General features: G+C 39.5%; 1 protein-coding gene across 5 annotated transcripts in view; it reads right to left on the bottom strand.

The window, feature by feature from the left end:
- Positions 1 to 14,854, bottom strand: part of CPVL (carboxypeptidase, vitellogenic like) — a 204,851-nt gene that overhangs the window by 65,962 nt on the left and 124,035 nt on the right. For all 5 annotated transcript variants that reach the window (XM_025378603.1, XM_025378602.1, XM_025378601.1 and 2 more), the window contains 2 exons: positions 9,449 to 9,547; positions 7,735 to 7,908 (listed from right to left, as the gene is read on the bottom strand). In XM_025378603.1, the coding sequence (XP_025234388.1) occupies positions 7,735 to 7,908; positions 9,449 to 9,547 (273 nt within the window). The remainder of the gene's footprint in view (positions 1 to 7,734; positions 7,909 to 9,448; positions 9,548 to 14,854) is intronic.

Below are 14,854 nucleotides of genomic sequence, written 5' to 3'. Positions count from 1 at the left end.
TCTGGAATAATTCTGGAATAATTCATTTTATAAAGAATATAAAAAATATATTCTTTAGAAGCTCTTTTAGTGAAAATCTGTTGATTCTAAATGCACTTGAAATAATTTTTTTGTTAAATCTGAAAATACTTTTATTCTACCATTTTACTTGAAATATAGTTCTAGCTTATTATCTCATTTTAGTACTATGAAGATGTTATGCCTTCCATTGCTGTCATTGACAAGTCTGTCAGTCTGATTGTCCACCTTTTGTAGATGGCCTGCCTTTTCTTTCTGGACTTCTAAAACATTGTCTTTGCTTTTTGCTATTTTTCAATTTCATTAAAACCAGCTGAAATATGAATTAATTTTCTCTTTCCCACTGCTTACTGTATATAACAGGCAATTATGAATAAAGCTGTTATAAATATCGCTGTGCAGATTTTTGTGTGGACACAAGCTTACAATTCATTTGGGTAAATACGAAAGAGCATGGCTGCTGAATGGTATAGTAAGAGTATATTAAATTTTGTAAGAAATTTTCAAACTGTCTTCCAAGGTGGCTGTATCATTTTGCGCATTCCCACCAGAATGAGAGTTCCTACTGCTCCACATCCTTGCAAGCATTTAGTGTTGTCAGTATTTTGGATTTTGGCTATTCTAATAGGTCTGGAAGTGGTATCTCATGACTTTAATTTGTACTTTAATTTGTAATACCCTAATGACATATGATGTTGAACACCTTTTCCTTTTCTTCTTCCTTTTGTTTTTTTTTTTTTTTGAGACAGGGTCTCTGTTGCCTAGGCTAGAGTGTGGTGGCAGTCATGACTTGCTGCAATCTTGAACTCCTGGGGTCAAGCAATCCACCCACCTCAGCCTCTTAGGTAGCCATGACTACAGGTGCATACCACCACATCCAGCTAATTAATTTATTAATTATTTTTATTTTGTAGAGACAGGGTCTCTCTATGTTGTCCAGGCTGGTCTCAAATTCCTGGGTGATCCTCTCACCTTGGCCTCCTGGAGTGCTGGGATTATAGACATGAGCCACTGGCACCCAGTCAACATCTTTTCATATGTTTACTCACCATCTGTATATTTTCACTGGCTAGGTCCCCAGGTCTTTTGCCCATTCCTAAATTGGGTTGTTCATTTTCTTATTGTTGAGCTACAAGGGTTTTTAAAAACATATTTTGGTTAACAGTCCATTATTGGATGTGTCTTCTGCAAACATTTTCTCCCAGTCTGTGGCTTATCTTCTCATTTACTTGACATTGTTTTTTGTAAAGCAGAAGTTATTAATTTTAATGATGTCCAATTTCTCAATTATTTCTTTCATGGATTGTTCCTTTAGCATTGTATCTGAAACATCAACACCATATCCAAGGTCATTTAGATTTTCTCCTAAATTAATGTCTACAAGTATTATAGTTTTATGTTTTACCTTTAGGTCTATAATCCATTCTGAGAACATTTTTGTGAGGGGTGTAAGATCTGTGATTAGATTCATTATTTTGTTTTGTATGTGGATATATCCATTTGTTCCTGTGCCATTTGTTGTAAAGACTATTTTTGCTACATTGTATTATCTTTGCTCCTTTATCAAAGATCAGTTGACTATATTTATGTGGGTGTATTTCCGGGCCCTCTATTCTAGTCCATCAATCTATTTGCCTATTCTTTTGCCAATGCCATTCTTAATTATTACAATAAATAATATCTTAATTATTGTAGCTTTATGGTAAACCTTGAAGTTGGGTAATGTCAATCTTCCAACTTTATTCCTCTTGTTCAATATTGTGTTGGTTATTCTGTGTCTTTTGCCTCTCCATAGAAACTTTAGAACAATTTATCCTTGTCTATAAAATGTTACTGATATTTTGATTGGGATTGTATTGAATCCATGGATCAAGTTGGGAAGAACTGACATCTTGACAATATTGAGTCTTCCTATCCATGAACACAAAATATTTCCCCAACTATTAGTTGTTCTTAATGTCTTTTATCAGAGTTTTGTAGTTTTCCTAATATAGATCTTATACATATTTTGTTGCATTTATACCTAAGTATTTCATTTTTGAAGGGTGTTAATATAAATAGTCCTGTGTTTTAGTTTCAAATTTTACTTGTTTATTGGGAGTACATAGGAAAGTGATTAACTTTTATATATTAACCTTATATCCTGCAACCTTGTTATGATTAATCACTTATTAATTCCAAGAGGTTTTTTTGTTGATTCTTTTGGATTTTCTACATAATCATGTCATCTTCATTCAGTCATTATCCAATGCTCTTTTCTTTATACAGATGTGAGTTTCTGACCTATATCACTTATCTTCTCTTTGAAAACTTATTCTAACATTTCTTACAAAGCAGGTCTACTAGCAACAAATTCCCTCAATTTTTGTTTGTCTGAGACAGTCTTTATTTCTCTTTCACTTTTTGAGGAATACTTTTGCAGGGTGCAGAACTCTAAGTTGGTGGGTTTTATTCTCTCAGGACTTCAAATATTTCACTCCATTCTCTTCTTGTTGGCATGATTTCTGAGGAGAACCTAGACGTAATTCTTACCTTTGCTTCTCTATTGGTAAGGTTTTTCTCCCCTTTGGCTTCTTTTGAGACTTTTTTTCTTTATCTTTGTTTTTTTGAAGTTTCCATATGACTTGCCTCCTTTTCTTGGTTATTTGATTTTGACATTTATCTGGCTCCATGTTTTCTGAGCTTCTGGGATCTGTGGTTTGGTGTTTTACATTAATCTGGGAAAGTTTGCAATCATTATTGCTTTAAATATGGCTTCCATTTCCTTCTCTTTCTTCTTGTTCTGGTATTCCCTTTATGGTATGTTACATCTTTTGTAGTTGTCCTACAGTTAAGGCTAGTCAAAAAAAACTTTTTTAAGTCGTTGTTCTCTTTACTTTTCAGTTTTGGAAGCTTCTATTTATTGCATCCTCATGCTACTCTTAGCTGAGCTGTGTCCAGTCTGATAGTGAGCCCACCAAAGACATTCTTTATCTCTGTTACAGTGTTTTTGATCTCTAACAGTTCCTTTTGATTCTTATAATTTCCATATCTCTATTTTCAATATCCATCTGTTCTTGCAGGTTGTCTACTTTTTCCATTAAAATCCTTAGTATGTTAATCATAGATGTTTTGGCAAGTATTATCTTGATTCCTAAGCCAGGCAAAGATATCATAAGAAAAAAGAAAACTGCAAGGCAGTAACTCTGACATTCATGCAAAAATTATCAATAAAATATTAGCAAATCAAATTCAACAATACATCAAAAAGATTCTACAGTATGATCAAGTGGGATTTACCCGTAGCAGGCAAGACTGGTTTAACATAGGTAAGTCAATCAAAGTGACACATCACAGACTGAAAGACAAAACCACATGATCATCTCAATTGACACAGGAAGTATTCAACAAAATCCAACATCCTTTTTTGATAAAAACTCTCAACAGTTTGCGTATACAAGAAAAGTCCCTCAACATAAAAAAGGTCATTTACAAATGACCTTTGGCTGAGTCCTCACCCCACCCATGGTGTTTTAAACTCTGAGACAGGTCCCTATGGAGCCTCTAGTAATTTACCAATTACAGTTCAGGTTTTCCTGCCTCAGCATTTGTTTCCATGGAGGGTTCTACTTATGGGTTTGCTCCTGTTAAGTTGTGACTCCCCATATTCACCTCTCTCTCTACTGTGACCTCGGTTTCGACAAATCTAAAAAGAGTTCTTGATTGTATTTCAGTTTGTTTGGCTTTTTACTGTTGTTACAATGGAGTGGAGACTTCTAAGCTCCTTACACACTGGACTGGAAACAGGAAGCCTGCCCATTCTTTTTTATTTCTGTTTTCCAGGGTTTCTTGCATAACTTTTGAATGTAGCAAGAACTCAAAGGCTTTTAAAAATTTGTTGAACATTTTTGGTAATAGCTTATATATAAATAAATAAGCACCTTCTAACCACCAGGCACTCTTCTAAGTGTGTTTACATACACAATCTCATTTAAACCTCACAGAAACTCACACATAAATACTGTTTTTATTCTTGTTTTATAGAGAAGGAAGCCAAAGCGCAGAGAGTTTAAGTTTCCTGTCCCAAAGGAGCATAGCCAGTGAGTGGCATAACCAGAACTCAAACTCAAGATGTGCAACTAAAGAACATGTTCATAACCACCATACTGTATTAACCAGCTAACTCCTAAAAGTCCTGATCATGTTTTGACCTCATTCAGTCACAAAGAATTCAAATAGTCCAACAGATTGTTTCTCATTCTAGTTATTTTGGAAACTGCCAATATATTTCAATTTACCATCCAAACATCTGAAATTACTGAAAGGAAAATTTGAGTATGCACCTCCTGTATATCATTGTAAGAAAAGGATTATGTTTTCATGTAGTTTACATAGAAACTAACATAGTTTACAGAGAAGCTAATTTTTATATAAAAAGTACATGAAAACATAATTCTAGAAACCCAGGAAGGTCTTCCTTCAACCATTAGAGATGCTCCTCACTGGCTAAAATGAACCCAGTGCTCGAAAAAGATCTCTACTTCCTATGAATAGAAACCGGCATGCTATTTTCTATGACAAATTAGTACCGAGTCTTACATAAATATGACTTTAATGGTACTAATGTTTTAAGCCAACCTAGGTTGTTCTGATTCCTGTTCTGAACATTGAGGTTCAACATCATTAACAGACAAGCCAAAGATAATCACTATCCTGAGGGCTTTGCCAGCTGCGTGAGTGAACATGCTGTCTGTTTTAGCATCAGCCACTTTTTGGTCTGCATTAGATTGATGGCATATTTTGTTCTGTTTCTTTATGGAAATATGGTTTATCTATACCAATAAACTCTTCTTTTTCTAGCAACCGATTCAGAGTTGAAAAGTTTATGCCGGGCACGGTGGCTCACGCCTGTAATCCCAGCAATTTGGGAGGATGAGGCGGGTGGATCACTTGAGGTCAGGAGTTTGAAACCAGCCTGGGCAACATGGTGAAACCCCGTTTCTACTAAAAATACGAAAAAAAAAAATTAGCCAGGCATGGTGCCATGCGCCTGTAATCCCAGCTATTGGGGAGGCTGAGGCAGGAGAATCGCTTGAACCTGGGATGCGGAGTTTGCAGTGAGCCAAGATTTTATTGGAATTCATAGTGGTAGGTTTAGGATACATGGGCAAGAGAGACAGAGATGTTTAAATATAAAAATGCAGGTTCATCTCTAATCAACATATTCTCCTTTATCAATCAAAACATAAAGAGAGTTTATGTCATCAGATAAGCTGTTTGTTCCACCCTATCCCCACATGGCTGACAAAGGAATCATATTCTAGTTAAATTTGTACAGTGAGGCCAGGTGTGGTGGTTCATGCCTGTAATCCCAGCACTTTGGAAGGCCAAGGCAGGTGGATCACCTGAGGTCAGAAGTTTGAGATCAGTCTGACCAACATGGAGAAACCTCATCTCTACTAAAAATACAAAATTAACTGGACATGGTGGCACATGCCTGTAATCCCAGATACTCGGGAGGCTGAGGCAGGAGAATTGCTTGAACTCAGGAGTTGGAGGTTGCAGTGAGCCAGCTGCGCCACTACACTACAGCTGGGCAACAAGAACTCCATCTCAAAAAAAAAAAAAAGGTTTGTACAGTGAGAAAATATATCTCCCAAGGGTGCAAATAACACATACCGAACTTCCTTATCTGCTCTCCTCTCAAAAAAACTCACTCTTTCCGTTCCTTAACATCACATTACAGAACATCATCTTTAAGACATGAATGCTAACCTCTTTCTGGTTTAACAAATTTGTGGATAATAAGCACCTAATGGATTATGGACAGGTTTATAGATATATTTTTGATACAGCACTAATCATTCATTCATTCATTCCTGACATCTGCTCCAGGCTGGTGGTGGTATGGGTGTCAGACTGAGAGTCTGCACATTAGAGTATGCCATGTACAACTATGGGGGTAAAGACAATGCATTCCGAGAGCTCAGAGAAAAGGACAAACAGCAGTACCTTCTGGAGGTGCTCTGAGAAGGCTTGAAGCAGCAAGCACTAAGGGTCACTACCTGCACCCAAGTAAACCAAACATAAGGATGGCTGAAATGCTGGCCTGACCTAGTTAAACCCTTTCTTTCCTAGAAAGTAAGTATATCATCAAGTTTTGCAGGTTTATAATGGGTTTGTAGACTTGGCATAGCATTGGTCTCAGACGATTTTCAACAATGGTTATGTGTCCAACACTGTACTAGGAGCAGGACCCGAAAATGGGCCTCCTAGGTCTGGCATATTCTAAACCACAGTCTAGTTAGGGTGCATTGGCCAGGGACTCCCTGGATGGTATTGCAGATTGTGCACTGAACATTAATAAGAGACACCATTCCTAATACAGACATTATAGAAATGAATATTCATCATGCCAGCAAATGGCAGTAAAGAGTCTGGTTTTAACTAAGGTAAAACCTTAGTTATCAGGACAATTTCTGAAAGATGGAAATAAAGTATCTTGAGGAGAGGATGCCTTTTTTCTAATTCATTCAAAAATCCTATGGGCAGCTGACTGCCCTGTTTTTTGTTCATTCAAAAAAGGATATAGGGAGGAAGTGGATCACTCAGTGGTGGTCTCCCCAATCATTAGTACAGGCATCCTTCAGAGTTGCCCCAGAGACGATCCCTCGGGCAAAGGCTAACAGCACTGGAGGACCAGAGGAGGAGCTGAGAGTGTAGTACCAGGAAAGAAATAATACACAGGATGACTTTCCCCATGTCACTTGCTCTTGGTGTCCTCCCTCCCAGTGGGAGTTCTAGGGCCCATGCCTCTTTGCCTGAACCTCCAGGGCTCCTTTTCTGTGACCTCTCTCTCCACTGGCACCTCCAGCAGCAGAGGCAGAGCATTTAAACCAGACAGCACAGTGGCTTGACTTGACCTACTTCCAAACAAGGACCCTTTCTCATTCATCATTTCAACCTCACAGCCTAAGGAGAGACTCAAAACACTGTGGCTGGGTAAAGTAAATGAATACAATCATTAGGTAAAATGCATTTTTAGAATAACCAGTTGATTTCATTGATCCCTGACGTCATTGGGATTAAAGTGACAAAGCAATACATAACAGAAATCTGGCTCTTACACACGGTCAGTCATCTTTTTGGCTCTGCAACTCTTCCTTTCTCAAGAAAGGATAAGAAATGGTATGTGACAAAGGGAACTTCATTTTAAGGAATGATCAGGGGAAAGTGGTTAAATTATTTTATTTTATTTTATTTTAATTTAATTTTTTTGAGTTTTTGCTCTGTTGCTCAGGCTGGAGTGCAATCTCGGCTCACTGCAACCTCTGCCTCCCGGGTTCAAGTGATTCTCATGCCTCAGCCTCCCAAGTAGCTGGGATTACAGGCACCCGCCACCATGCCCAGCGAATTTTTGTATTTTTTAGTAGAGATGAGATTTCACCTTGTTGGCCAGGCTGGTCTCAAAATCTTGACCTCAGGTGATCCACCCACCTCAGGCTCCCAAAGCACTGGGATTACAGTTATGAGCCACCACGCCCGGCAAAAGAGGTTAAATTAAAAGGAACAATATAAAACTTTGAATTGGAAATCAAACAAAGAAGGGGTTGGTATTTATGTTAGTGACACATCATAAAAGTTTTTAAAAAAAAAAGGCAGGACTCAAATTACAAATCACCTCTGCTCTTGGTAATCTGAAAGTTCCTAAAATAATAACTGAAGTAGCTCTCTTACCTTATAATTATTCATGATTTCAGTTAACCATGGCTTAACTGACTGTACTGTATCTTCTCGCAAGTACTTTTCAACTACAGTTCCATCATTAAAAGTCCGATTTCCCACGTGGATGGCTTGTCTCACCTCTGGGAGTGACAAAAGTTTCACATAGTAAAGCTGATCCTCAGGTTCCTGGCAGAAGAGGGCATCGGAAAGACATAGGGAACATGATTGCTGGCAGGAACAGCACGTTGGGAAAAGCTGTGAATGTCTCATAATATACAACAGGAACAAATGTGATGGGACTATTAACTTGTCGCCATTCTTGAAATTTTAACTCAGAGGTTTCGAGGTAATTTAGGTGGAATCTTTTTACTAACGGGAAATCTGAATGACGTGATACTCTTAGAGCAAATACAGGATTTTCCTTTGCAGAAACTAATATTTTGCAATCTGTGACTCCCATTAGCAACCCCTCTAGAGGCAAAGATTGAGAAAATAAAAGAGGTGAGATTATCAAAATCGATTCACTCCTTGTTGGTGGTTCTTTGGAAAGAAGGTGAAATGGATCACAAGGGCCAGGGTGGTGGCCTGCTGGATTTAAAGCCAAGAATTTCTTTTCTGTGGTCTGCTGTTTATTAAAACCACACACACACAAAACTGGATTAACTATAATAAAGGGGAAAAGATGTCAAATGTGAAAAGAGATGATGCTTTATGAAGGACACAAGACAGAAGAAAAGTTGTCCATGAAGCTCATTTTAAAAAAAAAACTGCAATAAAGTCTCTATAATAATCATTATACTGAAAGAAAGGAGTAAATGCTTTTTTAAAAAAACAGTTACACAAGGATTTAAAAAACTGTTAAAGTTTGAGTTTGACAACTCTGTGCTTCATCAACAATTTTTGCTAACTATGAATATATTATGTTGTAAAGAAAAAAAGATATCACAAATTTTGTTTCTGTCTTGTCTACCACATGTTTTTCTCTTGGTAGAACCTAAATCCAAAACTGCAGCACTGGCGAATTCCACTGAAACTAACATACTTTATTTACAAACTAGTTCATAAATCAGGCAATTTAAAAAACAGAATGCATTGTCATAAGCATTAGACAAAGATTATACAAATTCAAACACCTACTTTGGCTCCTTCTGTTTGACTAATTCTACACAAAAGATACCAACTTTGGTCTACTTTTATGAAACAACTACTTGAATACTTTGAGAAATATTCCAGAAGGCTTGAAGTAAGGGCCATACTAAATGCATTAAACCTCTTAAGTTAAAAGTAAGACAAAGCAAATATTTTCATTAAGGCTTTGGCAGTTTTGATTATCCAAGTGTCTTAAGTACAGAACAAAGAATGTGGGCATTTTCAAGAGACTCGTAAACAGACTTGAAGCTCCGGGACCTGAGACCCAGAACTCTAATCCCAGCCTGTGTCCTTCACAAAAAAGTCTCTATAACAAGCTCTACTGGGGGGAAATTATGTTAATCAGAAGTTGTTTTGAGTTATCTGAAATATCACACATTCTCAGTGGTCAGATTATAACATATACAACACTGATGAGGAAAAGATCCTACGGGTTAGTAGACCACATCATGCAAAACGGTTTGGACGTGCTGGTCTAGTATAAAGTCATCTATAATATTTCCCAAATCAAAGGAAGTTCGGTTTTGCCAAAAGTTTTAAGCAAACATTATTATGGTTTTTAAAATGTTGTCATTACCGTGCACCGCAAAAAGTTATAGTAATTACTACATCCTGTAACATTCTGGAAGTAAGAAGGATCACTTGTTAAGTCGCCGTCTAGTAGTTTATCCAGTATCTAGGTTGGGAGAGAGGGAGAAAGAGAGAAAGAAAACATCAGCGTGGGTAAAAATGTACAGACATTTGTCATTTCCTTTATTCAACAACTTTTTCATTCCTCTATTGTTTCATCCAGTGCCCACTTATTGTGCATATTCTCTGTGCTAGACACTGCCATGGCACTGGAGAAACGGCCATCAACAAAACAGATCAATGGTCCTCCCCCATAGAGCTTTCATTCTAGGCGGGGGACAATAAGCATTTCTAAGTAAATTACGTCATGTGGTAGACAGTGACAAACTCTTGAGTATGTTAGGGAATGGTAAGGAGAAAACTAAAGAGGAGTAGGAAGTATCATGCGTGTGCATGTGTGTATGGGACACTGTGGAGAGGAGGTCACAGAGGATCTCACTTAGAAGGTGACATTTGAGTAAAGACATGTTGGATGAGAGGAATAAAGCCACGCAGACATCTAGGGGAAGGAAGGTTCCAGGCAGAGGGCACAGCGAGCTCAAAGGCCTTGCCTATGGAAGTAAACCTTGTGGGAAGGGTGCCTTAACATGGATCACGAACTGCTCACCAGATGACATGGAGAGAAGACGCAGGATAAGGTGCAGCTCCAGGTTTCTGGAGCTGGTGGAAGTTATCTTTGGGCTGACATTAAAAAACCCAGTCACCAGCTGAGGGGGAGAGCAATCAGCATGGTTGCATGCTTTCCTCCAGCCATTGTCAGCTACATGGAGACAAGCACAGCCTGGCAGAGGGGGAGATTGAGCCAGGGCTGTGATTCAGCCAAAGGAGTCGGAAGAAGTGCAAAAGAGGTTTGGGCTTGGAAATGTATGGAATGACTGACCCTGGGTTGAAGACAGGTAATTAGAGAAATGGAGACTTAAGGGTGTTAGAGATAGTGGAGAGGCAGGAGGATCAATGGATTGAAAGGTAGTGAGGGTGCAGGGCTGTAAGACTGGTACATTAGCAGAAGAGAGCTAGGACAGGAGGTGGTAGTTGGAGAAAGATGTTTGAATGTGTGATTGTGGATCAGCTGCCAGCTTTTTAGGGTATGAGAATCAGCAGCTAAGATGAAGAGGAGAACATGATCATTGAAAAACAGGAGGCTGAGGCACCAAGGACCACATCCTAAAAGGATGATCAATGTGGATCCTGCAGTTACCAGGAATTATGACAAGAATAATGCTGGAGAGAGCGACAGGGAGGAAGGAGCTCAGCTATTCAAATGAGAGAGAGTAACCAGGGGTTGGTAGACAGACACAATTGGAAGTGGTCAGAGGCCCTGTCTGAGGACAGGAGAGTCAAAGCTCAATGCTTTAGGAGGAGGCAGGGAACATGATCTGAAAGTCACATGATAAGCAAGGAAGACACCTACTCCACCTATGAACCAAGAGATACAGAGAAACTAAGAGAGAGAACAGCCCCCACTCAAGAGGACCACAAGGACTGCAGCATCATCAGGGGAGAGCCAGGTTTCCGGCAAAGCAAGAGGCTGAAGACATGGAGGGGGGTTGTTGATGATGATATTACGTTGTAAGGAGTTCTTATGAAAGGATTCTAAGAAATGAAGTCAGCACATCTTAAAAACAATCTATCAGGTACAAAGTTAGGTCTCTTATCAGATAAGGTATTATTATTCTAATTTTATGGGTGAGAAAACTGAGACACATGAGTTTAAGCAACTTGCCAAGGATACCCCACTAATAACGTCAGAGGTGAGATGATCAGGCCACAACTCCTGAGCCTGCACACTCAACCACGCACTCACTGGCTCCCAGCAGTCAGCCTGCAATGCTTCCTACTTGCCAATTCCTTCTGGCCATGTTTCAGTGTTTGAGAAATATTCTCATTATTGTATTCATATCCTCTTTTTTTTTGAGACAGAGTCTCGCACTGACACCCAGGCTGGAATGAAGTGGCGAGATCTCAGCTCACTGCAACTTCTGCCTTCCAGATTCTAGCAATTCTCCTTCCTCAGCCTCCCAAGTACCTGAGATTATAGGTGCCTGCCACCATGCCCAGCTAATTTTTTTTTTTTTTTTGTATTTTTAGTAGAGATGGGGTTTCACCATGTTGGTCGGGCTGGTCTTGAACTCCTGACCTTGTGATCCACCCGCCTCGGCCTCCCAAAGTGCTGGGATTGCAGATATAAGCCACCGTGCCTGGCCTGTATTCATATTCTTTTTCAAACGTGAAAGAACTTATTCAAGTTCCTATTGCCATGGGGAGAGAGGCCAAGAATGAAAAGGGTTATCGCCGTAGAAGGCGGTGTGGGTGGAGGTGGTAGTAAGTATTCTCTACCAATGCTACCATTGCTCAGGGCCCCACATCTGGTTGTGCAGCTCCATGGTGATGCCTGTGGCTAAGGGGTGCGAAGGGACAGGGAACCAGCCAAAGTTCTGCTTGCTGAGCTGGACAGCCTGGTTCAGGGCTGCATCTGGAGAACTGGCCACCTCTTATCCTCACACAATGGAGGCATCTGCTTGCCCAGTCCTGAACCCACAGGACTGCATCACCACAGAGGAGGTGCTTTTTCTAATCTGTTCACCCAGAGGGGGCACCATAGGCCAGGGTCATTCTGAATGCACACATCATTTCTGAAATTCATTGTTAGAAATAATCTTCAACACCAATGGGAAAATAAAATATAAAGTCAACCTTGAAGAATAACTTTGCTTTTAGAAAGAGTTAAAAGTCATTTGTTGGCTGGTCGCGGTGGCTCACAGCTATAATTCCAGCACTTTGGAAGACCGAGGTGGGCAGATCACTTGAGGTCAGGAGTTTGAGACCAGCCCAGCCAACAAGGTGAAACCCCATCTCTACTAAAAATAAGAAAAATTAGCCGTTCGTGGTGGTGAGTGCCTGTCATCCTAGCTACTCGGGAGGCTGAGGCAGGAGAATCGCTTGAACCCAGGAGGTGGAGCTGCAGTGAGCAGAGATCTTGCCACTGCACTCCAACCTGGGCAAGAGAGCGAGACTGCATCTCAAAAAAAAAAAAAAAAAAAAAGTCAGTTGTTGTCAAAAAATAACATGGGTGGTTAGGACCTGTGAAGTTAAGAACTTTGTGATTCAGAAAATCATCATGGAAAAGGAGGTAATACTGGACAGCGGATCAGCCATTTTATATCTTGCAGAATATCTAAGACACCCCAGGATTTTTATAGAATGCCTGCAAATTACCATAGGAGAAATACTGTGGTGGAAATGCGGGGAACAATTCCAGTCCTCAGCCTGCCACAATCCATTTGTGTATCCTTCGGCAATTCATTGCTATCCTCTGAGGCTCGGCATCCTCTCCCCTCACCAGTAAGTGTGTGTGTGTGTGTGTCTGTGTGTGTGTCTGTGTGTGTGTGTGTCTGTGTGTGTGTGTGTCTGTGTGTGCATGTAAATGCATAGGGACAATAGATGACCTATCTCTACAGTACTCTCCAGCTCTGAGTTACTACTCTTTGATTAATTAAATCATTTTAAAGGATCAGAGCATCAAACAGGCTTTATCATTTTAGGCTTGAGATTCTGACATTTATATTCCCTTGGGTTTCAGGATTTGTTGGAGTCTTCCTTTGCAGTCATTGAAACACATTTCAACTACAAATTGTTTACTGTCCTAAGTATCATTTTATCTATTTTCCTTGAAAAAGCAAAGGTCTTGTTTTAATTCATCACTCAAGATGTGGGACCAATGGTCAAAAAGACATTCCAAGCCTTCAAAGGTTTTGCCTGCTTGGGGTTCCAGTTTCTGATGTATCCGGTTTGGGATAGATTCTAACCTCATGGGTCACGTTCTCATTATCTCTGAATACACAACATACCTGAACTTTTCTACAGCTTCACTAATCCTGTAGGTGTTTAGCCTGCTACATTATGTACCAGTCATCTTTCTGCTTTTTTTCTCAATATGAGCCTCTCAAATGCTCTTGCTCTTGATATTGCTTTATCCCTGTGTGCTTCTTTAAAAACATATCAAATGTTTCATTTGCAAATTGGTCTCATGCCACATAAAATTTGATATTAATTCTAAATAGTGAAGTTTCACTCCTTTGTCCCCTCTCTGACTACCACAGCAGAAAGTCTTGAAAATAATATCATTGCAAGTGGAAGCATGATCCTACATGTCCCCCAGGAGATCCCTCTTCCTTTGTGTTTACAATTACACAAGAAATTCTGAATCCACTCTTTGCAGCCACATTTAGTGTCCTGACTCAGAGAAAGGAGAGCCTGGTGGAGCTCTGTAGGATGGCTCAGGACTCCCTTTGCTCCAACCATTTGCACAGCTAGCTGCTATCAGAATTCACAGCAAGGGTGGCCACTGCCTTGGTAGATTTCTGATAGTGTCCCGACACCCTACTTGTAAAATGAAAAATAACTTTGTGTTATCCTCCACTTTCTCTCCAAGGTTGCATGTCTCCTATTTCGATCTGAACTGGCTGATCTGCAGTGCTCTTAAGACTTAATATCAGATTTCTGCTTTAATAACAATAACAACATTAGATATACTGTTACAGAATGTGTCTAATAACAAACAAATTAAAGCTCTCAAAATTCAGACCTTGCCTCATTTACTACTGTGTCAAACATGATGGCTCTATAGTAAATGTGGCAAAAAGCCTCTCAGGGAGATTGTTTACACATAGCTCTGTCTGCATTGTCCAAAAAAAAAAAAAAAAAGACAAAAACTTCCTGTATCCTAATATTTAGTATATTCTTACACTTTAAATAACCGAGAAAGAAAAGAGTGAAGAACATAATTGTTTATTCTCAAGTTTAATTTTAGGTGAGCAGTGTAAGGATATGCACAAATACCAATGCCCCTTTGTAAGAGTTTCAAATTACTACACTTTATGATCTTTGTTCCCGACACGTGTGTCACATGTCATTTGTTACACACTGTGGTCATTTCTCCCAGCTGAAACCCTGTTTGTGGATATAAAACTCTTCTACATGGTTTAGAGCAGATGGTGAAGCATATGCCTCTACTTCCTGGGTTGCCTTTCTTCTGATTTCCATATGATAGGGTCTGCCTTGAGGGCCTCCACAGTATTTAAAGAAATCAAAACAGTTAATGAAAGACACAGTTAGATAAACACTCCAAGATGATCTCAGGCTTAAAATATAGCCAAAGTAAATTCAAAGGAACACAGACAGTCCTTTTCTTTATTATAAGGCCACTCAACTCGCCTCCCGATCTCGAATGGAATAACAGAGATATACCTTCTTAACAAAAAAATGCCTGAGCACCAAGGTGTTCCTACTGACCCGCCCCCCTCCCCAGATGGTTTTAATTGCTCAAGGGCAGCACAAGGCCCCTAGAACTCAC

The sequence above is a fragment of the Theropithecus gelada genome, chromosome 3, assembly GCF_003255815.1.
Source record: "Theropithecus gelada isolate Dixy chromosome 3, Tgel_1.0, whole genome shotgun sequence".
Lineage (NCBI taxonomy): Eukaryota > Metazoa > Chordata > Mammalia > Primates > Cercopithecidae > Theropithecus > Theropithecus gelada.
The sequence above is the reverse complement of the archived record's forward strand: the minus strand, read 5'-3'. Positions and strand labels throughout refer to the sequence as shown.